The following is a 27475-nucleotide window of genomic DNA, read 5'->3' as shown; positions in this document are numbered from 1 at the left end:
TACTGGCCGAACGAAGGTTGGGGAAGTGGTCTTGAAAACTTTCAGTGAAGTAAACTGCGCTGCCATGTTGAACCAGAAACTTCTGACGTTAGCTGTTTTTTTTTTCGTCTATCTAAGACAGAGGGAGGATACATTATACATGTAGCTACGCACACTGTAACCGCAAGCATTTGCTGGACGAACTTTCAGCAGGCCTTGCATCGCAGTTTGTGTCGCGACGCCGCTGTTCATCGGTTTCAATGCAAAAAAGTGCTATGAGCATTATTATTCGTCTATTCCTACTTTCAAGTTCGTGTTAATTCGCGGCGGCAATTTTAGAACTCACCTTTTCACACAGGTGGCTTCGCTGAAAGTAGTATTCGCGACATACAACAGCAAATTAAGAAACATTTCTTTATTTAAATGTTACTGTGCTTAGCCGGTTTTAGCGCCTGATGAGCGACGGAAGATGCGCATTTGTTCTAAAAAGATACGAACAAGATTAGCTATAAACGAGTTCCTCACAAGTCCTTATATGTTGCAGTTGAATATAAAATTTTCTTTCTTGCGAGTATTGCCTTAGCGCCAATGAATTTTCGTAATACCGAGAAGATTGTGCATGAGAAAATGCCAGCGTGCATCGGCAGTTTGCAAGCGGCATACAATTTTACCCCGTGAGGAGCGCAAATGTATATACCAGAGGGAACAGGTTGTGGTCAACGAGGCCGCATGTCGGATGGCTCTGGTAACAGCTCGTTGATGTACTGTTCTTCCAGTATGTCGGTGTTAGCGTCTACCTCGTTCGTCGCCTCCTTCAGAGGTCTCCGAAATTTTTTCCATGGGCTGTCGCCAGCACCGGCGACTCTAAGTTGATTTGCAAACTGGTGTACTACGACATAAAATGCGTTGTCGGGCCTGTTGGTAATGATGCCATCAATTCCAATCCTGTGAAAGAAGGACAGAAAAGATAGGCTGCAGTTCAACTGATTGTCCAAGTAGCACGTGCGTAAGTGTTTGCGTTATGTGTGTTCATCAATGCTGCTACTTCCCATTAAGAGGAAACTTTAGCTGGAGAGCTCCTATCTGAATACGTGGGAACGAATCAATCATTTTTCTTGGCAGAACACTGCACCGATTTATTGAAGTTTCTTGCCCGTAGAAGAAGAAACTAAAATCTAGTATCTGGAGGAAGTTAATCTTCAATTGTTACCATCAATTAAAAGAGTTCTGAAAAATGCAAAGTTTTGGAAAAGCTTGACTACTAGGCTCAGTCAAGGTTACAACTCTGCAACTCCGCAACAAAAACCATATCACAATTCTGTAAACTGCACTTAATAATAAATACAAAGCGCACTAAATCGTTCCATTATATATCCATTATACATCGCTCTGAAAGAGGCTAGTTTTTCAGTAAGACTTTTGGAAATACCGTCGTAAGCACTAACATTTTAACGTAAACTGTAAGTTCATATATGAAGTTTGTCTGCTTGAGATGCCCTATCAAACGGAATTGACACAATTGTAATATCTGTATTCGGTGCAGAGTTACAAATTTGTAAACGTAGCGCTTCTACGTTTTATGTCTTTCAAACGCACCGATTTATTGCAATTTCTGTAAAATCCAGTTTAAATTTCAAATCAAAAGTTTACTTTTTAATGGTGCTAGAATTTTGCTTTCGCTCTCTTAGATGAAACAAGGACCATTCAAATCAGTTGTTTCTTTAATGAGAGCTTTCCTTCCTTTTACATGTCTATGAATAGGGAACTACGAGTTGGCCCCGAGCTAAAACTTCCTTTTAAAAGAGCGTCTTGCGATAAATGGGTCTCGGCAATTGACTTCTTTTTTATGAATAAAACAGTAGACACGAGTCGTATATTAATGCGAATATCAAAGCGAATAATATTTTTTGGATTTTTTGCAGGTTGCGTTGTGGTCGGTATTTGCTGGTCAGACTTATGCCGTCAAGGCAAAGACATCAATGTGGGAGCCCTCTTGCACCGAGGAGAACTACTACAGCTGTTTGACGAACTATTACAGCTGTTTCAGGAGCACGTGCTCTCGCGATGGAGCGTTCGGGACGAACAGCCCTCCCCTGCACCCGAGGTATTCTATGACGGTGGTGGCAGTGTCCTCTGGTGGCACTAGAGGAGGATAGCACTCGCCTTCCTCGTCAGCGCAGGCGCCGGTGGAGACGACATACATATGACGAGTCAACTTACTCAGTTGAACTTGCGACATTACGAAGCTCGATTTTACGAATTTCTCATTTGTACGAAGAAATTTTTATTTCCCTTTATGTTTTTCATTGGGTATATTGTATTCTCAAACCAGGCCTTACAAAGAAAAATTGACCACCGCTCCCCATCTTACAAAACCACCCCGAAGAGGCCACATGACTTGGAGTGAAAGGGCTGCGGCCTGGGCTGAAACAAAGAAATCCATAAACATCAGTTGCTTCAGGCATGCCGGTTTCGGAGTGGTCCACGAGGAAGCTGTGTGCAACTGCGACGCTAGCCCCGAGTAGCAGGTCGAACTGCCAGCTTCCGCTTCCTCGGAACAGCTCAGCCGGTTTGACGCCATCATGCCGTGCTCGTGGGCTACGTAAGCGCTGATTCTAGCGAAGACATAGCACCGCAATAGAAAATTTGGACTACGAAGGCATTGTGAAGCTTGTTGTCTACGCAGAACGAGACTATAGTGTCAGAAGCTGACTACACTGAAAGCAAGCCTAGACCATGCACTGACGGCTAACGAGGTCATGGACGCCGTCCACCTCTTCGGGTGATCTGCTGAATCTCAAGGAGGAGGAGAACACGCTCTCATTGCTCTTCCGAGCTAGGAGGGCCGCGTGACACGCTTATTGGACCATCGCAGGCCAACCTAAATAACCGACCTTTTCGCTAGAGAGAAACTGGTTATTCACTTTCGGCGTTCTTGTAGTTTTCAAGTTTACAAAATTCCTGATATATCGGAGTGTTTGATCACACACCGTAAACTTCATAAAATCGCGGTTGAGATATATATAAATTCACAGCCATCTATACTACTGACATGTGCTGGTTAAGGTCTCTGCTCTCTATGAAACAATAAATGCTAGCTAAATATCCTCACTGCAACATACCCCTCCAAACGCCGCATTCATAATGCTACGCTTGGATTCGCTTCACAGTGTGAAAAGCTTTTTAGAACCGTTAGGCGCTTACATTAACAATAATCTTTAATGGATTCTGCACAATTTTCTGGATGCGGATTGCAGGAAAATGTAGGGGAACACATAAGCGAAAGACACAAACATTCTTTTAAGCAACAGCTAGCGCCCAATGCAGCATCGCCCAAATGAATCTTGCAGGCACAGAACTATGTTCATAGTTTAGATTAACTTTTGACATTTTAAAGCCGCGATGCCCAGCGTTGCAATTAGGGACGCCACAGTGAAGTGCGCTAGGTTGGCTTGTACTGCATGGTGTCGCATAACGTTCATGTAAGTACACTTTGACAAGCAATAACACATAGGAAATAACGCGATCCTGCTTAGTTATGCATTCATTCGTTCCGAACGAGGCTCAGGCGCAGGTCGATGTGGCGCCAGAACAGGATATTCGTACAGGTACTGACAGACTAGTTTATGATCCATGATTTCTGTGAAGCAGCGCACTTAGAAAAAAAAGGCGTTCACACAAATATAAATGATGAGGATATACTCTACGCTTGCGTATGTGCGCATCATTCATGTTTGTGAGGACATTCGATCTGTCCAAGATGAAGGCATCCGACAATGACCATGCTGAGTAAACGCTGGCATTGTGTTCACAGTTACACGTGTATTTCTTCCAGAGTTTTTAGAATTTCTAACTCAATATTTTTTTAGAGCTCCTTCTGTTCCGCCCTCTTGGGTGAGGAGAACAAGAGACAGAAACGCAGTTGCGCGTTGCCCCTTGTGTTTGGCTCACCGCCGTAGTGAAAGCGAAAAACTCTACAAGAACACGGAATACTGTTTGTAAGGACTGAAAACAAGAGAACGCATTAAAAATCAAAAGAAACGGTGAGCGTAACTTTTAACACACACACACACACACACACACACACACACACACACACACACACACACACACACACACACACACACACACACACACACACACGCACACACACACACACACACACACACACACATGTACGCATGTCTGCCCCCACCTCGTTTATACTTAAAACAACCCCTCACAGACAGCATCTATCTGTGTAGGTCATATGAGGCACGCTGTCAGACGCCATTTGGTGCAACTCTGACAGGCTTGTGGATACGACTGCACAAATTGGCAGACGAGAGGAGCTTGTATGCGGAGGGGGTGGCGAATAAACGCACGAGTATTCCAGTGCTGCCGCGGAGATTCTTTACACCAGGAGCTTCCATGCAGTATCCCGGTACTGATGTCGTCTTTAACCACCAATCCTGCGCCAAAAATGGTGGTCCTCGGCATATGCCATTCGGTTTCCATTTCACGTCATCAGCCAAGGCAAACCCCATTACGGTACCCCGGCCGAAACCTTCCGTCTTTAGGCCTACGAGCTCTCGATCGACAACCTATCTCAAAGGGAGCGGTATATTTAGCGTCCAACCTCTGTCATTTACGTGAGATGGGTGAAGATAATAGCGTACATAATCCTTTGCGTCTTACGGTTGCGCATTACTCCGAAATGAGGTCAGATTTGGTGCTAGGTGAGAGCCGTCTCTTCGATGGCTCCTGCCATACTTGTTTAGGCTAAGCTTTCAGAGTGATTCAAAGTGGTCGTAAGACCACTTTGATTCACTCTAATTGCTTAGCCTATTTCTCAATTTTCGGGTCTTGGGTTGACGCAAACCAGAAACCTCAATGTTACCTTCGGTTCTGCACATGCGAACATGTAGGCCACTATTAACTTGGGTGCCCCAGAGAGCGTGGCACTGCCTTTTATGGTAGATATGATGACATGGCCACCATATTATGCGAGGGTGGCTACACGATGAAATACCGCTTACATGAATTCGATGAAATTCGTGGTGGCAGCCATGCTTTCGTTGCCTATTGATATTAGCGACGGTGCAGTTATGTAAAAGTTGGGAGAATAAAAGGAACACCCATGACTTTGCTCTGTCCTCACATTAACAAAAAGGATCCTTTGCTGTGGGGCCGTAGTCAGAATCTTACAACGGTGCACTACAAATTTCATAGTCAGGGGATGCCACTTTGTGTATTTTTTCTCAGAAAAAGAAATACCTTTCTTTGATACAAGTGCAGTCGATGACTTGCGTAAGTTAGGAGTTTGTCTCGTTGCTGTGATATATGCCAGGTGCTTTTTGGACTATACAGAATGAAAAAAAGAAAGATCATGTGGAAACTAGCACAGTTGTCCTTGACTTGAATTACTTGTAAAGGCCGATATTTCTTGCGTGAGATATCAAAATGCACATTCCACTAACTAAATTTCACTAATAAAGTTTCTCAAATAATTACTTTGCAGCACATAAAGGAATTTGTTAACTCCAGCCCGTTAGCTTAAAAGGCGTATTCGCTTGGAATGAATTAGAAGGACGACAGTAGTTTCATGACGTTAATTCCCAAAATGTGCTACGAAATAGATGCAGCGTTCCAGTTATTTTTGTGTTTGCTTTAGCGCTGTGAGAATATTGGAAGCTCCAAATAGGAATCAAATAGTCTTTGCGACTCGATTCATATTCGATTCGAGAATTCACTATCTGAAATTGCCGAATATTTCTTTCTTTCGAATATGTGAGGAACAACACACTCATTAGGGTCTCAATGGATAAGGAACGATGGAAATGTGAACTCTTCCAAGCCATTCTGCCCCAACGAAGCTGCGTTTGCTTCGCGGGGCCACCAGTTCCTCAGTGAACGCAAGGGGCAGATAACTTGGGCTCGATTTTTAGCCATTCATTGTGAAGGCCTCACGTTAGGCAGCCGAAGGCGAAGTAATTGTCTCGGTTTAGGTAAAGCAATTCGTTATTTACCCTTTGGAACAATTTTTAATTCCTTCACTACTATATGGTGTGCTGTAGTGCCAGGCTTCTCTCCTTGAACAAACTTATCATACGTGCGCCTGGTGACTTGTTAGTTCCTTCTTTTGGTCCTTGCTGTCAGTGTCATCCGGCACCAGATAACTGAAAAAAGTTGGTTTTTATTTATAAGCTCGCCAGATGAGCGGATCTTTAATTGTGAACCGCATAACTTGCATCTAGGTATGTTTCTGAATAAGTCATGTAAATATTGACAATAAGCGTCAATATTTGACAAGAGAGCTTCGCGTGAACTTTATATTTCACTGCTTTTAAAACAAAATATTCAATATTCGATTACGTATTCGGGGGTCCTTTTTTCCCGAATATTCGTATTTAATTAAAGCATTTTGCTGTTCGAACATCCTTAGTTTCAGTGCATAAGACGGCAGTTCGTTAAAAAGGTAAGTGCAACAATAGTGGATTTTCGCTAGCTCTTTCACGGCGCACATTGCGAACCGGTGCCGTCCTTAGAATTCCTTCCAAACCCGCCGTGGTTGCTTAGTGGCTATGGTGTTGGGCTGCTGAGCATGAGGTCGCGGGATCGAGTCCCGGCCATGGCGGCCGCGTTTCGATGGAGGCGAAATGCGAAAGCACCCGTGTACTTAGATTTAGGTGCACGTTAAAGCTCCCCAGGTGGTCGAAATTTCCGGAGTCCTCCACTACGGTGTGCTTCATAATCAGAAAGTGGTTTTGGCACGTAAAACCCATAATTTAAGAATTCTTTCCGACCAGGTCTACAGTGTGAACTCGGAGCCTACAATTCGTAAATTGCGATATGTGCCATAAAGTAGCTAGGAAAGAACTTAATTAGCGAACTGTTATTTGGTTAATAATGCATTTAGGTTTATTGAGGAAGCAATGTCCGCCTCTTCAAGCAATCCAGTTAAAGAATTTCGTTTGTGCTATCTGCCACAGGCGATCTTTAAGAATTTTGTGCAGTCTTAAAAGAAAATTCACCTGTGTCTTTCTACACGTACCAATATTGTGCTCTTCGGTATGCTTCCGTCAGGGGTCGAACCCCGGACGCGTTGGTAGCATTTCGATGGGGAGGGGGGGGGGAGTGACATGCAAAACTCTCGAGTAGTTTGATTTAGATGCACGGTAAACAACCCCAGGTGGTTGATCCGGAGTCCTCCACTACATCTCTCCTCGTAATTGTATTGTGGCTCTGGCTCGTAAAATACCAGAATTTAATTTACGCCGCAGCTAAACGCAGTAACTCACTTGATAGCACCCGCTATATAGGCAGGCAGGTCGACGGTCCAGTAGTACACCTTGTCGATAGAACCGCCCGGCCTATCGCGTTGCTTGACTGCCTCTATCAGCCTCTTCGTTGATAGCAAGAATCGAAAGCAGTTCATGAGACCATCGCCCTGCCACCGGTGACGACTGATACCCAACTTTTTGTACATGCGCTTGATGCCCTTTAGATCACCGTTCATACCCACGTCGTAACCTGCGTGTAGTTGAAATTGAAAGGGATTTATTCATTATAGATTACAGGCTCTAAAAATGAATAATATGCAGAAGGAGGTCCCACAGTCAAAAACTGTATCGGGACCTCTTGCCATTTTTAAATATGCGTTTTCTAAAGCAAGGAGGAGAACTGCATCAAAATCATATGGAAGGAAACATGGAAGAAAGTAAGTACTGGAGAATGCAAAACAAGATTAAGAGTTAGAATAAATCGAACGAAGGAAATTATACAATTTCAAGGAGCAAATGCAGCAAAACTAAACTAAACGAAATTGACAGTAACGGACAAAAAATTTTGCCCAAACATGCAATACAAAAAAAAGCATTTCAAGATATACATGACCATAAATGTAACAATAGAAACAAAAAAACTTTGAAATATACATGACCAATAACAAGAAAGAAAGGTTTTAGAAGAGCGGAATACTTGAAGGAGTAAGGGTGAAAAAAAGAGAAAAAGAAGAAAATAAGTTAATGTTAAATATTATCTGTTAGAAGAAAATTCTTCAGATGTTTTTTTAAATATGGATATGGAAATAGATGCGGGTTTAAAATTTCGTGCTACCCATAAGAATCGCCTAGCAAACATTATTCTAAATAGCGCGTTTCACAGGGGATGTTTTCTATAGAAATCGGATGACCCCGAAAGCCCCTCCTAACTACACGGAGAAAAATAAGCAATGGAAGAAGTGAAGTCATGATTCAAGTTGAGTCTCGTATTGGTACGTTTTACGGCATATCTAATCATTTCTGGTGCCTAGATATTGGCTTATTTATTTACTTTTAACACTGCCAGTCATCCTTTTGAGAACATAGCGGGCGGGGATATGATTGTATGATGCATGACCTGAATAAAGATTTCAGCATATGTAAAGCCTGTACGTTAGTAAACAATAACTCAATGTGAATATATAACAAGCCGGTTCAATGTACGTATATATAACAATAATTGTGTCCATACACTGAACGTATAACTTAAAAGTTCCAAATAGCATATTTTGTGCGCTTTTTGTTACATTTTAGTACAGACTTGAGCGTTGTTACAAAATAAAGAAAAATCCATAAGAAAGACACAATAACCTTATCTATAATTAAGATAAGCGGAAATTAGGACGAATATAAATAAAAAATATATTTTTATAATCATTTATTGCATCTTCTAATGATGTAACGAAATAAGGTTGCGATAGTGTAATAGTTATTGATGCATATAGATTGTTCTACTCACAAAAAACTTATTGTCACGCGTGAAGATGTGAAAGATAATGTGCTTACAAGCTAACGTAAGGGATAGTCTTCCCTGAAAGCGGTCTTCTTTAGAGTTGATATTTTTCTCACAACTACGAGCGTCGTCGTTTTCGTAATGCTCGCAGTATCGTGATAACATGCACCAGCGCTCTCCATGAAATGTTTGCGGCACTTTTTGCGACAGACGTCGAATGGCTGCTAAACCGATGATAACGAAGCCGAATAATCTTGCAAAAAATACCCGCCGTGGTTGCTCAGTGGCTATGGTGTTAGGCTGCTGAGGACGAGGTCGCGGGATCGAATCCCGGCCACGGCGGCCGCATTTCGATGGGGGCGAAATGCGAAAACACCCGTGTACTTAGATTTAGGTGCACGTTAAAGAACCCCAGGGGGTCGAAATTTCAGGAGTCCCCCACTACGGCGTGCCTCATAATCAGAAAGTGGTTTTGGCACGTAAAGCCCCATAATAAAAAAAAATGAATCTTGCAAAAAGAAAGAAGTAGAAAAGATACAATCGTAGTGAAGAATACGCGGCCCACGGCACTGGGTGCAGGAGCGGCTGCGGGGCCACACCGCGACGTTGTCATCTCCATCGGACGCCTGCTTTGAGGCTGCACCGAGTGACGCCAATCTTCGCCCTAACTCTCGTGCGGCCAAGTCACGCGCTAGATAAACTTCAAGTGCGGCTTTCAGCTGTTTCGCAGCTGACGGCCAGTTGCAAAGAGGGTTCGTTCATAGATTTTCTCACTATATTAACTTAGAGGGAAATCTGGCGCTGCTGCGCTGTGTTGTGCATGGGAATGGCGGTATATTGTGACTTCGGATTGGCATCGTTCTCGGAGAGCCAGGACACCTTGAAGGCTTGACTGCCCAGCACCGTTCCGTCTGTCACAATAACTCATATCCTACTGAAACAGCACGTAAAAAGCTGCTTCAGCCTTGATTTCACACAAAAACAAGTTTTGTTTAAGTATGAGAACTTATTGTTGCATGTAACATTACATGAAACATAAATGTTATCAGCGGGCCGCTGAAGTTGGATGACAGACGACGAGATTCGCGCTCGCTTTGGAAGAGTTTGCCATCTGTTCTTGCTTTTCTTCGCTTGGTTATGCATTGTAGGTGAGTAAACTTCACTGCAAGATGCAATATGCGTGAATGAAAACCTTTTATGAAGATTTTATTTTAAGGACGCGTTATTTGTGCAGCCATGTCCCCGTTTTATACGAAGCCTCTTACAACACCAGCCAACACAAGCCTCGTAGATACATATACCGTGATTTCCATAACGGTAGAGCGTCCCTTAGGAAACTCCCGTAGAAGGTGGCACTAGATTTGCCTCTAGGTGTTATGGTGAAAAACTCTTCGGGTTCGTCAGTGCGCACTTGCCTTCCTACCCACGCCAGCCGGCATCTCTTGCGTAAACGCACGGACTCCGCCAGGCGCACGTTCGGCCGTTCGGCTAAATGTACGGAACGTATGCCTGGCAGTGTGCAATTTGGTTTCGCGCTTCATGTTTACGTGCGCCTCGCGCCCGTGTGTGCCGCGCTTCCGTGCCTGGCGTTTGAACGTACGGCGCACGTGCATGGAGGCTCTCAACGAAAGACGCCATGGCAAGGCATAGGTGCATAGGAGCAGCAAGCAAAGAGTCGCCACTTTGTTGGTGTCAACGCCCGTCCTGACTAATGTTCCATTCTCGTTTAACGCGAAAGCGTCACTGGGCTCACACTGCAGGAAACGTCTGAACCTGCCAGCCGGGCACGGAAGCCGTCCGCCGCCGCCCTGCCAAGAACTACGGCAGCACGGCGAACGAAGCAAAACGGAAGCGCCCTCCTGCGCACTGACCATCAGCTGCGAAACAGCTGAACGCCGCAATTGAAATTTATCAAGTGGGTGACGCGGCTGTACGAGAGTGAGGGCGAAGTTTGTCGCCATTCGATGCACCCTCGAAGCAGGCGCCCGATGGAGACAGCAGCGCCGCCGTGTGGCCCCGCAGCTGCTCCTCCGCCCGGAGCCGTGGGCCGCGTATTCTCGACCGCCACTGTACATTGCTCTATTTATTTTGGCTACTAAATATTAAAATGGTTTGCCCTTGAATGTCGTATTATTTGCTCAAAATCTATTGCATGCCCTCATGGTCCGTAGAGATTTTAATTCCCTAAGCCGGACAGGCTGAGAAATTGCAAAAGAAGGCTCGACAGTACTATCAGGGAGACTTAGGCAAGATTGTAGATCTGGCCTGCTTATGGTGTGTGCTTGTAAATATATGTTTATTTCTGGAAGTCTTGTGCTCTCTTGTAATCCTTCATGCACATTAGCTGATTCGCCACATTACTTTAATGTCTAAAGCGACGTATCAAAACTATTTTCTGCACTGTAAACCAAGAAAAAGCTTTGAGCACTGAATGAAATCGATATTTACACTTTTACTGTTTCATTCGCAATCTTCAGAGGACAATGGCTTACCAACTTTGTGCAGAAGGGGAGAATATTCCTTCTGCTTCAAATACTTGATGGCTCCTCTCAGAACGTCTTTGTCTTCAACATACCCGATGGAAAGCAAAACGTTCATACGGTAATCTTTAGACACTGCATAGAAAGTGTACAAAAGAGAATGGCAAATCAATACTTGAAAGGTCACTGATATGCAATATTAAGCATTGTTGAAAGCCCAAACTACTTTGCACAAAGTACAGTTAGTGGGAATAACTGCACATCCTTTTTATACCGTTACATACAGCAGTAGACGACAGAAAAGTACGCATTTAGTACTGTCAACCCGTTTCTATAAAACGCACCTATAATTATTTAAAGTGCAGAATGACCTATCACGGGTCAGTTCTATGGGACGTGCGCGGAACAATATAAACGTTGTGTAAGCTTCTGACGCTTACTCGTTTAGAGTAATGCGAGCTCTCCCGTGTGCACGCAGTGCTCCTTCTCTCCGTTTTTCCCTCTTTATATTCCCCCTACACCCAATGTAGGGTAGCAGATCGGACGCTCGTCTGGTTCACTTTCTTTGCATTTCCTCTGCTAACACACACTCTCTCTCTATCTTTACCACTTACTGTGTCCGTTACGCGTGCGTGCACCGCTCCACGTCTTAAAGGGACACTAAAGTGAAAAATGATTTCTTCTGCATCAGTAAATTACCCTTCTACAACGCCAAAAACACCACTCTTACAACGATAAGACGTTTGGTAAGCCAGAAAAAGCGCAAGAACGAAATACGGGTGGCGACCCCTACTTAGGTTCCCGCACCTGGGGTTTGTGACGTCTTGGATTTTGATGGCGTCTTCTAGGGCCTACTAATTATATATAGCGGTACAGATTGACTACATTGTCTTCTAAAGGAACCAAATATTAAACATGGCAAGTTTCGGGAACCTTTATACAGCCAATGCGGCCCAAATGCGAAAACATACTTTGGAATCCCTGACGTCACGCTGACGTACCGGCGCTTGCGTTTCGGCGCGAAATTCAAATACTTATACTTGGACCTTCATTTTCTCATCCAATAATCAAAGTATTGTTTTGAAATGACTGCCTGCAGTGTTCTCAAACAACGCTTTATTAGTCTAAACTGATTTGTTGTTTCGCTTTAGTGTCCCTTTAAAGCTCTACTCCTCTGAGGTGAACAACAGTGCATGGTAGAACAAGAAATGTCGCTGAGGCCAAACTTTCAACAAGGGTACTTGTCAGCATCAGGTCAGCAACTGATTTTGGGTCCCTGACGCAGACAGTGGCTAGGGTAAGCAGTTACTGCACTGAAAAAGAGAAGTCTCCTTGACGAGGTGTTGGCCACGACGATATTTCTTGTTTTACAACTGTGATTCCCTTCAAGCTTCCATCTTGCTGTGAACCTCTCTCTTCTTTTGCTCTACTTAACGCGAGTATCGTTTTCTAAACGACGTTCAGTCGACTGAAATCGATGCTTATAAAACAATTCTATAGAGAGCACTCTCTGCACCTTGATTATCTTCTCGTGTGACTTCCTATAGAGAATTGTGCGTTATTCGTGCACTAGACGGGCTCTATTAGGTTTTGGCATGTTCACATTATCCGCCGTCCTTTGTGCGATCAAGAGACAGTATTGCATCTGTTAATAGTAAAAAAAATTGTCGATCTTCGCAGATGATACCTTCCGTTTCGGGTGACAACGCAGTACAGACATATTCTACAGCATTGTTACTTGTTGTTGTAAGTGTCATTAGTTCTATGCATAAGATGCTAAATAGCTTAGAGAGATAGAGAGGTGCAAACTTTAACAATAAACTGGATATCTTAGCCTGGTTGAGTGTCTCGCATGTAACCCGTGTGTGTATGTGTGTGTTCTTTAAATTTCTTTCTCTCTCTCACATATCGCATCCCTTTGACCCTTCCCCGGCACAGGGTAGCCAGCCGGAGATAATCTCTGGTTAACCTCCCTGTCTTTCCTTTGCCTTTCTCTCTCTCTCTATTCCAGGTTATGAGTCATAATTATGGTGCACACAGTAAGGTAAACGTCTTGTACAGTACAAGAGAGTAAGCATAGAACCAAAATTTTAAAAACGTGGTACAGTGTAGACATATGTGGCAAAAATAATTTTGCTGGCCAGAGTATTTAGCTTGTAAAAATATCTTGCAGTTTGTTTAGTTGACTAATTTTTAATTATTATTTATACAATTTTTGCTCGTACGATTGACTCTTTAAACTCGTTTGAAATACGTCAGTCAAGTTCAGACATATAAAGTAGCTTTTTCTGTGAAGGTAATTTTTTTGTCTTCTAGGTATGGAAATGCTAAGAAATGACGTCACAGCTCATATCCATGTCTGAAATATTCCGCTCTTAATCATGATTCCATAAAAAGAAGCCCGCATCTGAGCGATAAAGAAGGTAGCCGTGTCAACGACGTTCTTGCAAAACGTGTAAAGTCATTACGGCTTCAGTTGCTAGAATATAGGTTGGTTCCACGTGGTCGGCGCAGAGAGTTGACTGAAACGCTCCGTTTTGTTTGAACTACTACCGAAATGAACACTTGTTGACCAATCGTTCAGCTCATTGTGAACCGCGCCGCGTCCTTTGAGGAGACCTGTCGCAATGTGCTGTATCGTTTCGGCAACAGAGACAACCACTGGGAGGTAACCGGCAGGTTGTTGGCAGGTAGATGAACACAAAATGGCGCCATTACATGAACTGTAAGAGAGTGGCTAAGACGAAAAGATCAACAGTCTGCAAGAAAGTCGACGCAGCATTAAATTATTTCGACGTTGATAAAAGGATCGGGACGACTCTTGCTAGCTAGGTGGTTTCGCCTCCGTTAAAAAATTTCTCCGTCTGACACTTTGGGTTGACGTCTACGTTTCGCAACTGTGCAATTCTCTTGTAGGTAACCTTGTCAGTGCAAGCCTAGATATATTGCTCCCTGCAACTCTGCTCCTAAAGCCGAAATTTTTGCGAGAAGTTTATCTTTTAGTTGATAACTGGTCGGGATCGAAAAAAAATGCATATATTCGAGTTGTGCAAGAACGCAATGGAACAATGCTTTGATGTGCGTAAGTTCTTTTTTAAGAGCTTCGACTGCGTTGTATGAGATATTCGGTGTACATGTATACGACTACTATCGCAAGAACTTCTTTATTCCGAATGTTTCTGCAACCACCTTCATTGCCAAACGCTACAGGGAGAAAGGTGAGACTCACCGCCATGCCAGAGGTGGTAGACAAGATTCTCAGCAAGGGTGAGTCCGGCCGTGAACTTAGAGGTGGCGGGAAGCTTGGAGGTCTTCAAGTCGAGGAATAAAAGTATCATCTTTCCGGCGTATGGGGAGGCTGCTGCAAGAAATAGAAATCGCAACGTACTTCCAAGCTCTAGATGAGACGAACAATCATTTTTTTTGGCCGCAGCAGTGGCGGTGAGCGGACACTCGTATAATCGAAGATTTTTTACTGTCGTTACAGTGCGCAGTCGTCGCATCGTGTTGAAGTTATCAGCAGCCCGAAACTCCACTACGCCGCACACTGCACGTGTGCAAGTTGGATTTCGAGAGTACCAAGGCCCGCCCCACCTAGCGATCCTGCTGCTGGTATCTTCTTACTGCAGATAGCCGCGTCACGACAACGGAAGTGGAAGGCGCCACCGTCGTCTACAAATATGGGCGTCACTGCAATTACCTCATTTGGTAGCAGCAGCGGCGGCGAGCGGACCCTCGTCTAATCGAAGGTTTTCTACTGTCGTTACAGGTTGGTGTTTGCCGTCCCTGTTTTAGTTAGCCGCCTAAGGATAGTCTGCCACTGCTGCTGCCTATTGTTCTAGTTTCCTGTCGATATTGTTCACTTGTTACCGCATCACTTGAACCAACTACCCTCCAGTACGTCCGTCAGAATGTCTAACTCTGTGACGAATGTGATGTGGCCATTAAGGTAAATGATGATCTGCTTTGCTGCGAATGCTCGGGACATTTTCACATCAGTCATTAACCAAGAAAAAATTTCGGTTCAATGATGTTCAATTTAGGAATTCCTGGCGCTGCCCTTCGTGCCGCAGTAGTAAGGCCAGCTCCGCCGTTTGTAAGGTGCAGGATGCTTCAATCGCCACCATGCTCCTGGAAATCAACAAAAAACTTGATGAGGTGCTCCCACTCAAGCAAACTGTTGGTGAAATCGAGGCATCGGTAAAGCTTATATCGGAGAAGTACGATGATGTCGTTGTGAACCTTGCCAAGCATGATGGCGAAATAAAGACGCTCGTTGCCAAAGTGACTAAAATTGAGGCGCGAAGTTCTTCATTCCGCAGTGGTCATTGCCATTGGCCAGTCGCCTTCGATAATAGTATGTGCATAATCAGGATTGGCTAGAGTTTCATATTGCAAATAATTCTAGCTTAAGAGCTCTTTCTGAATGCGGGCCCTGATATTTTAAGAAAAAAAGCGGATATTTACGCTCAGGCTGAAAACTTACATAACTTGTTTTGCTAGTTTGACAGTAGTACCGATGCCACCGACGGCTGTGAGTAACTTTCTACCATATATGTCACTGCGCATGCAATTTAAAATATTAGTCAATATACTTACTCTAACTTATTACTTACGCTTGCCGGTAATCTCGCGGATGTGCGATAGAAACGTCTTGATTTCCTCTCGCTTGCCGCAGACCCGAAAACATTCGCAAGGAAAGGTTTCGTGGTATGTCCCCAGCACGGTGCCGTTATCGGCAAACTCAATGTCCGCCTCAACGGCATTGGCACCATCTTTTAGGAACGCATTGACCTCCTTCACAGTGTTGGCCATGTGACCGATAATGAAGAATGGTCGTCGTCTGTCTCCAATTTTGGATGCCTGTAATAAAGAGAGAAGTCGAAATGAGCTCAGTCGCAATGATAGTGGGAATCCAGAACTGGCCGTCCTTGTCAATGAGCCTAGCCGTGCTTGCTTGAAGATACTGCATAATATGCCAAAAGTTAATTAAGTAATCTTTTTTTGCTTCCCAGGTGTTTGTCTTATCTCTTAACAGTCATCACTTTATAATCAGAACTTGCTCATTAGTAAAACACGACCTCGTCAAATTGCGTGTCTAGTATTGCAATCAAGAGGCTTCAAGCTGTGGATACTCATTTACTACCGCAGCACCGCCTAATAATAATAATAATAATAATAATAATAATAATAATAATAATAATAATAATAATAATAATAATAATAATAATAATAATAATAATAATAATAATAATAATAATCCTGGATACGCCCGCTGCAGGGCAGAGGCCTCTCCCATACTTGTTCAACTACCCCGGTCATGTACTAATTGTGGTGATGTTGTCCCTGCAAGCTTCTTAATCTCATCCGCCTACCTAACTTTCTGCCGCCCCCTGCTACGCTTCCCTTTTCTTGGAATCCAGTCCATAGCCCTTAATGAACATCGGTCATCTTCCACGTTATTACATGCCCATACCCATTTATTTTTCTTGATTTGCTCTCTCTCTCTCTCTGATTTCAACTAAGATGTCATTAACTCGCCCTTTTTCCCCTTACCCAATCTGCTCTCTTTTTATCCCGACCCCCCTTAACGTTACACCCATCATTGTTCTTCCCATAGCTCGTTGCGTCATCCTCAATTCAAGTAGAACCCTTTTCGTAAGACTCCGGGTTTCTGCCCCTTAGGTGAGTACTGGTAAGACACAGCTGTTATACGCTTTTCTTTTGGGGGATAATGGCAACCTGTGTTCATGATCTGAGAATGCCTGCCAAACGCACCCCAGCCCATTCTTCTTCTTCTGATTATTTCCGTCTCATGATCCGGATCCGCCGTCACTACCTGCCCTAAGTAGATGTATTCCCTTACCACTTCCAGTGTCTCGCTACCTATTGTAAATTGCTGTTTTCTTCCGAGACTCTTAACCATTACTTTAGTTTTCTGCAGATTAATTTTTAGACCCACTCTTCTGCTTTGCCTCTCCAGGTCAGTGAGCATGCATTGCAATTGGTCCCCTGAGTTACTAAGCAAGGCAATATAATCAGCGAATCGCTAGTTACTGAGGTATTCTCCATTAATTTTTATCCCTAATTCTTCCCAGTCCAGGTCTCTGAATACCTCCTGTAAACACGCTATGAATAGCATTGGAGAGATCGTATCTCTGTGTCTGATGCCCTTCTTTGTTGGGATTTTGTGGCTTTCTTTATGGAGGACATATGGAGGACTATGCCGCCTAATATCGACGTAGACATTTCCAGTTCAGAACTTCATGTCTGAATACGCAGTTTGTTTTTGCGTTCCACGTACCGCTGCAGGAAACACACTTGTGAGAAGAAGAGAAGTTGCGAGTAAGCTCCTGAATGTCATGGCACTTTACACCTGTAAGATCTGAAAAAAGAAAAGTTTCATTGTTCATTGTCTCATTTTTTGAAATTGAGCAAACTTAGTACTTGGAGCCGAATAACGTCGTCTTTCTTTCCATACGCTGCTCCGAATCGCTGATCTATGAAATAACGAAATCGCGGGGTGTGCGATCTTGTGAGGAAAGGTAAAAGAAATGAGATTGTTAATTCAATTAGCATGCTACCACTACTTTGGTCTTACGCGCTACTAGCAATTCACATAGGATACTTTTCTCGCACTGGCTTCCATATACCAGGCGCTCTGTTTTAACGTTAAAAGAATTTTAAAAAAGGCATCTCCTGGCAGATCACACAAGCGTGCCCACTGGTCTGGACTACTCGAAGAGGCCGATATTACTTGCACAAGAAATAAAAACTGCGTAACTGACTAATTACAGCATTTCACTGACCGAATTTCCAACTAAATACGTTAGTGCATATATTACAATTATTGAATGGAAGCCGTTTAGTTGACAAGACTCTTTCCCTTGGAAAGAATTTAGAAACTATAGCACATGCTTTGAAATCAGCACTGTTTTGCATTGAAGCCTAGTAATAACCGGAGCAGCAATGAATTTAGTCGAACACATTCGAAACTGGTGTCACATTTTGGAAATGGCTTCACACTTCGGGCTCTTTGGAAACTTGTGTCATCCTTAGAGGGAGGGACAGAAGAAATGGAAAAGGCAAGGAGGTTAAAGGTTAAACCGAATGAGAAATCGGGTTCGCTATCCTACATTTGGGAACAGGGGAGGTAGAAAGATAAAGGAGGCAGAGAGAGAGAGACAAGGAGCACAGGCACACAACCACAGCCGATCCCTAACACGGCGCACTTTCACCGCGCAGTTTCACAGCCCAAAATCACATGCAGCACAACGGACACCAATACAGGCTACATCCTCTTGTGCATTGAAAACATTACCAGTGCTTTCGTCAGAGTGTGGGAGCGAAATGCTTTTCGTTCTGGTTTCAGTATCGTTCCATTGAAAAAAGTTCCGTTTCGGTTCTGCTGCGTAACGAAAAAAAAAAGATCCTTAATGGTTCATAACGGTTTCGGTTCGCATACGAAAGTAGTTCGAAGCAAAGTAGCGATAAATACACAGTATTTAGTTTTCTCAATAAGTTGATTGTGAATTCTAAGGTCATGCTCAGTGGCTTGAGTCAAGGCACTGAGCATGATCACAGAACCATCACGTGATCGAGTGCACTCGCCGAAATGCGAGACCACCGTTCGAATAAAACGAACTTAAACGAAAATAAACCAACGATAAAACTTCGGTAACAAAGCATTGTACGCTTAGAAAACGAAACGATAAGCTCTCGGGCACGCAAGCCTTGGGTTTCGCTACGATGACGACCTGGTAGTGCACTAAGCGGCAGGCTTAGATTAGAGGAGCACTCGACGACCGCCTATCGCTCGCACTATCCCTGTCTGAGATACGCACTTATGCGCACCCCCGGAATAAGCGCTAGTTCTGATCAGAATTCATAATTCTGGCATTATCTGACGTCGGTTGTTTCTGATTGTCGACTTTCCTCTTGAACCGAAAACCTATCAAAAATATTTTCGTTTCACTCCGGAACAAAATAATAAATAACATTTCGGTTCCGTTTTCATTCCAGGAAAAAATATCTGTTTGTTTCGTTTTTCATTTTTGTTTTCATTCCGTCCTGACACACTGGCTTTTGTAGCCCTCTGCTGCGATGGCTTATGGGTTCGGCATTGCTCAGAGTTAGTTCTAGGTAGACACGACTTGCAAACTCATCTGCCAAAATAGTTGCTTGCAATATGTGACGTAATAAAATAATTAGGTTAAATGCTAACTAGAGTCAGTTATGCATCTCACTTTCCATGCAAATTATGTCTGCCTCTTAAAGTAGTCCAGCTCAACGACCAGAAAGCTGCATGCCACAAGCGGGTTCAGAAAATTTGCTAACGCGATTAAATAAAACAAAACAAAACAAAAATAAAACGTTCTGTAATAAGCAGATCTGGGTGCTTCATTTTTGAAGTTGTGTTATGTGGCAAGTAAATATAAGGAATCATTCCTTTCTCTTACATTGCTCCCACTCATGCGATTTGAACGAGTGGCATTCCATCAATTTTTTTTTAATTTCCCCTTTTATTCTAAAGTGATTGTGCTTTTGTGCCTTTTGAATTTTTGATGCTTTCTTTTTTTAGAGTTCGCGTATACGATCAAGCGTTGTGGCTATATTAACGCCCTACATGTCTCGACGCTGTAAAGGGATTGTATTTGTGTTGCGATTCCTATTGTTTATTTCTTCATTTAACCTTTAGTCATTGTCTCACACGCCACTGCGCTGCCTTTTTCACTGGCACCAGCCTCGTAGCACGCAGGGGGATAAGTGGAAGCGAAAAGGGAAAAACAAAGCTGCTCTCGACAAAATGCGACGCTAAACTTTAGTTTCGCCACAAGTATTTCAGCACTTTAACCTATCATAATTGCCATCCCACGAAAAGCAGCCCATTATGCCGCAATTATTAGACGGACGCAGAAACACTAAGTGCGTGTGAGCAGTCTCGATGATGGTCCAATGGAACCACCTCTTCAAAAGCATTTTTTTTAATATTCCATAGATACTTTATGAAGGAGAAGAAGGAGAACCGAGGGACCTGACCTTCGTCAACTACAACCCTATAAAGCCAATAGAAAATGAAGCCAAGGAAAGCAAAGGAGTAGTTATTTGTTGTTTTAATTGAAGCGTAGAAATGAGAAATTAAAATGAAAGTGGGCAAATAACTCGCCGCCTGTGTGAGTCGAGCCCACAACTTTCGGATCACGTGTGTGATGCTCTACCGATTGTGCGACGGCGGCAGCTGTCACAACGTCGAGAGTGTATCCAGAGTGTAAGGGTGCTGGTTAGCACTGGTTATTGGAAAAATACTACAGGATTGTTCCACTTGCTATAAATGCAGTATTGCAGTTTCAACGTATGCCAGTTATTAGAACAGTACTGTATATTTACCGCAAGTGTCAAGGCGCATACCTCGAAACCCGTTCGATACTTAGAAGTGGTTCCAAGTGGATTGATTTATCTTTGCAACCTCACCGGGTACAATTCGTAAATTAGAATTTGCGACGTAATCAAAAAATATCAAATTTAAATAATTTTTCTAAATTAATCTCAAGCGCGTTTTCATTTATCGCACAAGTAATCTCCGCCCCTTCGGGTAATCCAGCCCAAGGACTACAATTTCGCTATCTGCCACAGTTAAAGCAAATTCTGTCCGGTCTAAAAATAAAGCACCCTGTATAACCCGAGCATCATAAACGCAGGTCTTTCCCGAAATGTTAACATACGACGCCGCCACTGCGGATCTGTCGCCATAATAAAGACTTAGGTCAGTTATAATTAGCACAACACAGTGCCTTTCCCGACAAAGATACACGGACAACGATCAAAAGAAGCGTGCACAACGGGATCGAGAGAAAGGGAGATTTTAATGGAAGTTTAAGATGTCAGTCCTGCTCTACGCAGGGACTGATACTTCAAATAATATGAATGTGACGAAAGGAAGTAGAAAAGACTACTGGAGAAGAAGAAGACAAAACCAAGAAACAAAATGTGGGAATAAATAAAATATTAAGCCCAGGTGACTAACAGAAGTTCAAAGAAGAGACTTAGGTGCTCGTTAATCCTTGGGGGCAAAATTAATCCGTGAGTCCAACACTATACAGCGTGCCTCATAATCAGATGAGGCACGCTGTAAAACGCCATAATTTTTTTTTACTTGGCTCAAATTGCATCCCCACTTCTGTCCCAGGGTCTTAAGGCATGCCACGCGAGCTCTAGGGTGATCCACCTTGAAACAAGTGCTAAGATGATGTTCCGAGTGTTCCAGAGAAACTCATTAGCTGCTAATACTATAGCCAGCGATTGTGGTTGACAAGGAACAACATTCCTGGATCAAAAAAAATTTCGCGAAAATTCCTCCTCAACCGCGCAATAAGACGGCTCGCTGCAAGCCTTGCGAGCGCTACCAAGGGAGGCGGAGCGGTGTCACGTGATCCAACTTTCGGCGCACGAAGGACAACAATGCTAGCGCTTTGGCAGTATGTCGTGTTAAATAAATAATAGCACTGAATAGCTGCGACTTTTTGCATCGAGTAATCTTGTGCAAGGAAGCAGTATTTATGCCAGAGGTGCCCACATGTATTTGGAGAACTCGTCTGAAACGCGATAAACAGACTGCATCGTAGCCGGCAGCTTTTTCGCCACCGAAGAGCACTGGCTAACTGCTGGGGGACCGAATGAACTCATAGTGTGTCATAAAGGCTCTCGGCTTTATCTTCACTGAGCCCCCCAATGCACCAGCTCGGTGTCCTCAGCGCACAGCGGTGGCGCCAGAAGCGCCGGAAGACATGCGCTCCGAGTATCACGTTTGAATCGCTGCGCACTTTACCTAGAAGCAAGCGTGAGCAATAATCACTCTTTATACATGTAAAAATGAGCATAACTAGCGCCTTTAAACTTCAACGTCGAGATAGAAATGTAAATAATTAAATACGTGTCTCTTACCTAAACGTAGATTAGGCTTGGAGTTCCTCCTTATACTTCTGTGTCTGTCGACACGCTGCAAGTTCATCGTAGCCACGCGAGGCCCGAAAACGGCCGGTTTAAGATATAATAATGTTTCGTCAACGAGGCGAAATCGCTGCTTTCTAGCATTGTGCTGCATCACAGAATAGCGAGTGAAAATAAGGTGCAAGAAGGACAATGGTTCTTTTGTCAAGAAAATGCAACACCTTTGCTTGGAGCTGTGCTCAAACCACTATTGTCTGATGAAAGCTACAAGTTCAAAATGCGGTGCTACAGGCCGTTAGGAATGGCCTGCCGAGGTGGCAACATGCAAGGTTTCTCAGCCTGCTGCAGCTGCGAGCGTTGCGAGCTTCCCCGAAGAGAACCATGGAAGCCTACCACAGTTGCTGCGGTGACTCATTTCGAAGGGACCTCGAGGTGACGCTTCAACACCCCCTCGGCGCCGTTGTGACTAAACGCGATCGGCGAAGCAACTATTGTTACTGAACACGCCTCCGCCGACATGGTCTGCTGTGAACAAGGGAGTTTCCGAAGGAATGTATCTGGCGGCAACGTCGCACGCGCTTTTCAAGACGCAAGACAATGGAGAACCGGGGACCACGCGGCGGGGGTCAGCTTGGGGAATAGGAGGCGCCTCCTTTGTTCAAGAAGTAAGCCCCGAGTTCTGCGAAGCCCGTCTGGCCTCGGTGGGGGCAGTGAAAGTGCGTACATGTGTGTGTGAGCTCTCCTCCTCCAAAAAGGCGGGTCCACTTTTATGACGTTGGACTCTACGAATTGGCGGTGAACTGCCGTTTCCCTCACCTAGTGATCTAGGGAGAACGGAGTGTTTATAAGCGGCTGTTTGTCGCTGTTAGTGTGTGCCTCTCAAGGTGCTCGTCAGTGTGCTTCGTCATCGTGCTCGTGAGCTGTGTGCTCGAGCTCGTATGCTGTCTGCTTTGTCTTGCGTGCTCCATTTGGGAGCCACGCTAGACTGTCGAACGTATCTCTTGTTTAAAATGTAAATACTGTAAATAAATCCTGCTCGCCTAGTCCTGTCCCCCCAAGTTCCTCACTACGAGCCGACTCCAACCCCTACAAGGCGCACTTATTTCATACCTCCTGGGTGAATGTGGTACCCAGAGCCTTTTTTTGGACCGAAAATTCGGTACATGTGTACGTGTTAAGTGGCCTGCATATAGTGTATCTCCGGAGGCAACGGCAATTAGCACCGTGACCCAGAAATATCAGGACCTGTTACTGATTTGCGACCTTGGAGTATACTATGTCCTTGTTTTTATCAACGAGTTTGTCGAAAACAAACTATAGTAGTGTCGTGAAGGAGTGGAAGGCTTCATGAAAAGAACCACGCAGCAACCGGGACACAAATTTCGCCAACAGCGTTCGTCATGTCCTCGCAACTTAATAATGGCTCTGTAGAAGAGACAGCTGTTTCATGTTGCACAGCGTAAACAAGAAATCATGTTTTAAAAGGCATATTGCTGCGGGTTAAACTGTGCAGTACGGGTAGCTTAACCAAAATCGTAAACGCCCTGAAGCCTATCACCTAATAGGCAAACTAGGGTGAAATGCGTACGGTAATGGTGTTTAGAAAATGAATTTCCTGCTGTTTGGTAGAAATGACAGAGAGCAATACGATAAATAACAGTAGACAACAGAAAGCAACTACTGATAACTTCATTTTCTGGAGGCGGTGCAAGACTTGGTCAAGACCGTTTAGTTGTCGGGCGAGAATGTGCGCCGAGTCTTAGAAATTGTAAGCAACAACACGACGTAATTTGTTCAGCCCTTGTTGCATTTGACTCGTACACGCCGGCATGGCGAAATATTTCATGTGTAGAAAGTTCATAAAAATTATGTTAAGATAATCGCCGCCGCACAATTACACGCGTAACATCTATATGTGAAATACTATGGGAAACACATGATGTGTATTTCTGTTCTACCACTTATGCAAAGTGAAGTGAATACATTGATCTGTGACGCTCGCGTTTGCGAATCGCAGATGCGTGCGAATATGCGAAAAAAAAAGTCAGGAAAAAAAAAGCATATTCGCAACGCATTTGCCAAACGAAGATGTGGGCAATCAAGTTTTTTTTTTCCTCCTTCAACACTTGTTTTTTGTCTCGCATACAATCCCGCTCGTAAACCTGTGACATCATTGTAATAATAATTTGTAATATTTGGGGTTTTACGTGCCAAAACCACTTTCTGATTATGAGGCACGCCGTAGTGGAGGACTCCGGAAATTTTGACCACCTGGGTTTCTTTAACGTGCACCTAAATCTAAGCACACGGGTGTTTTCGCATTTCGCCCCCATCGAAATGCGGCATCATTGCAGTGGGGAACCATTCCCATTTTCTGGCCGAGAGTTAGCTACGCTACACGGTAGGGCTGAGAACGACCAAATTTAGCAAGTATTGCAATATTTTGCGAGAGCAGCAGTCGATTTGGTTAAGTAATTCAAGCTTGAATTTAATGGAGAAAATTGGGGAAATAAAGGTAACTGCATATAAAATCGCATAACTCTATATAAGCAGTGGCATTCTTTGCAATACTAGCTAGTAGATGAATTATCTGGAGAAATAACGCATATGCAAAACACTGGTCTTAACGATATACTATAACTCTATATGTTGCGCGTTTTCCAAGTGTTATGTCTCTGACGTAGACCCTACCCTTTGTGTATCACAAGTTTCATTTATCATCGAATTGACCCGAAGCAGCATGCTTGGCGTGTCGCTAGGGGACCTCTCGAGTATTTCTTAAAGAGCCGCTCTCTCTCTTTGTATGATAACTCGAAGAGAGGAATAATGGGTAGATGCGATATGCGATAATTGCTATGTGCCTCCCGTATAGGTGCTTCAGAAGATAAAATGAAAGCATTTCAGCGAGTTAAAAGTGCGAAATAAAGAGCCTAGGGAATGGAACAGCCGATATTGTAACAGTGTTCTGAGAAAAGCTGTATAGTGCGTTTTCCATTTTGTACGCTCTCCATCCATTTTGGCATGTTATATTCGTGAACTGAAGAGAAGTAACCTGATCGTGTCATAGTATTCAGGCGAATGTATGGGTTGCACGTCTTCCTACTCCGTTGAGAAGAAAAAAAAACTGCTACTGGTGTTGAGCAATGCAATACGTTTTGAATAAGTCACCTTCGAGACATGTCCACGCGTCACTCCTTTTTGGAACAAATTAGGATAGTTGAGGAATGATTTATTGTTTCTCAAAATTGTTTGGTGTCGATAAAATGTCCGGCAACGGCCACTGAACATTTAAAGCATATTTGAAGAAAAAAATTAATAATGTTTTAGCAGACACAAAGAAACGCTCAAGGATGGCACATCCCTAGTTTTGAAGGTTAAGACACGCATTCCTTAATGAATTTTCGAAAGTTACACGTGTTCACTCTCGGGAAAGATCGCATATGGGCTACTCTCGAGAACAATAACAGGATCAGCTATCTGTCATTTGTCGATGGGGAGTTTAGGACTTTCCTTCTCAGAATTTTTATATAACAGTATAACAAAGAAAATGAAACCAAGAAAATATATTTCCCGAACGCAAATGCCAGAGGCAACGGGAAATGTGCGTTTTTTTTACTGCAATTAAGACATTCCTTAGGCATAATGTTTCGTGGTTATTCTGTGCGTGCCCTAAGGTCTGTGCTTTGTATGAGTTCAATGAGTGTTTTGTGCTTTCTGCTATCATGTGCCGATCATATAGCAGTTACGAGCTTTGGTCAACGGACATTTTTGCGCATCTAAAGCGGTAGTCAGCTCTGAAGCCTATACTCTTCAACGGCATCGTCCCATCACGTGAAAGTCAAATAGCGCCGCCTCTGTCTTTTCTTTGTCTCTCAGTGCAATTCACTGCCACTGTTGTCCTCTCTGTGACTGACAGTTGTTTGTCTCGGGCAACACACGAATTACGTAAAACACGTCATCACGTGGTAGCGCAAGCTTTAATGCGCGAACTTTAATGCGCGAGCTGCAAGCTTCTTGCTTTTAAGATTCAAGAACTAAAGAAAATTAGAAAGTGAGGAGAAAGAAACTTGTAGCCATATTCTTTCTATTTTATCTGCGAAGTGTTGCCACAATTAGGGCCAAATATCCCAGAATACTACAAATAATATCACAAGAAAAAAGAAAATGTGAAATTACAAGACGCTCGTATAAAAAGTCCGTAAAATTTAAGAAAATCATAATGCAACACCACGGATCGCGGAAAGAAAATGAGAAAGAAAGGCTACCAAAGCACAAAAACAATACAAACATGAGTGGGTCATAGGTATATAGAGAAAATTTAAATGTGAGAAATCACAGAGGTTTTATCGAGTAGCCGTTCATGGGAAAATCCGCTAGCGCCTTTAGCGCTAATCTTTGTTTGTTATAGCATGACGAGGGGCCAAGCCCCAGTCTAAAGCGTTCGCATGTCTGCGAAGAATTCTTAGCTGCTGACCCTGCTGTAACCACTCAATCAGACAGTGCTTAACATAATCTTGCATCCGCCGAAGCTGTCTTGCAGCAGAAAATGAAACACCTTACACAGATAGACACTTTAGCTGCAAATAAAAAAAAAGAAATGTTTGCAGTCTTTCTCAACCATCCCTGTGATTCATCAGCTGATGGAGAAAAGGATCGTCTGGAGAGCAAGGACAGCCGCGCCTTCACGCAAGAAGCCTTCGTGTCGGCTTAATTGCAGTGTCGCCCATTTGTAATGATGTAATTTGTAACGACGGTTACTTAGTTATCCTACCATACGGTTTCTGCTCGATATTAAAACTCCCCCGCGTACAGCCTAATCGTAGCTACAACGATAAGGTTTCCAGGTTTTGTAGGCGCTCTCAAAGCGTGATGGCACGGAATCTTTAGGACGTTTAATCCCAAAGGACTTCGCAGTGCTTTACAAAACATTACGTAAAGCGAAACTGGGTGTGTCGGGCGCCTCTGTTTCGCGTTACGTCCAGTGAAACGGACCTGTGTGGCATTACTGCTCGAGCCAGGCCTCCAGGACAAAGAAATTTTTGTGCGCGGACCAGTGATGAGGTTCTTTGCGCAAGCTCATGAGTGCCCTTTCGGATCAATTAGCCTCGACGCACGGTGTACTCGTGGATGGTAGGCTTAACGTGGCTTAGCTGGAGCAAAGACGTGCATTCATTTTGACACGGCATCTAATTTGCCCTCGGTAATGACGTTCGTCTCAGGTTACGTGCCACAACAAATAGGGCTGATCTCAGTTATGCAGGCATCCTTTGTTTCGGAGTGAAATCGAGGATGTTTATTTCACTGCCGCCGTGATC

At 43.7% G+C, this 27475-nt stretch overlaps 1 protein-coding gene across 3 annotated transcripts; it reads right to left on the bottom strand.

Moving 5' to 3' along the window:
• Nucleotides 1-386: 386 nt before the first annotated feature.
• LOC135902208 (dermonecrotic toxin SPH-like) lies at nucleotides 387-22326 on the bottom strand. Of its 3 annotated transcripts, XM_065432186.1 has the most exons (8): nucleotides 22155-22318; nucleotides 18535-18618; nucleotides 17518-17598; nucleotides 15830-16076; nucleotides 14443-14574; nucleotides 11226-11348; nucleotides 7260-7491; nucleotides 387-924 (listed from the first exon to the last, which is right to left on the bottom strand). In XM_065432186.1, the coding sequence occupies exons 3-8, from the start codon at nucleotides 17575-17577 to the stop codon at nucleotides 696-698; spliced, it is 1023 nt and encodes a 340-aa protein (XP_065288258.1). In that variant the 5' UTR covers nucleotides 17578-17598; nucleotides 18535-18618; nucleotides 22155-22318; the 3' UTR covers nucleotides 387-695. The 3 variants fall into 3 exon arrangements, with proteins under 3 accessions (XP_065288258.1, XP_065288257.1, XP_065288259.1); XM_065432185.1 differs by lacking the exon at nucleotides 18535-18618 and having other exon boundaries at nucleotides 22155-22316; XM_065432187.1 differs by lacking the exons at nucleotides 387-924; nucleotides 18535-18618 and adding an exon at nucleotides 6000-6137 and having other exon boundaries at nucleotides 22155-22326.
• Nucleotides 22327-27475: the final 5149 nt, after the last annotated feature.

This window comes from Dermacentor albipictus, chromosome 4 (genome assembly GCF_038994185.2).
Source record: "Dermacentor albipictus isolate Rhodes 1998 colony chromosome 4, USDA_Dalb.pri_finalv2, whole genome shotgun sequence".
NCBI lineage: Eukaryota > Metazoa > Arthropoda > Arachnida > Ixodida > Ixodidae > Dermacentor > Dermacentor albipictus.
The sequence above is the reverse complement of the archived record's forward strand: the minus strand, read 5'-3'. Positions and strand labels throughout refer to the sequence as shown.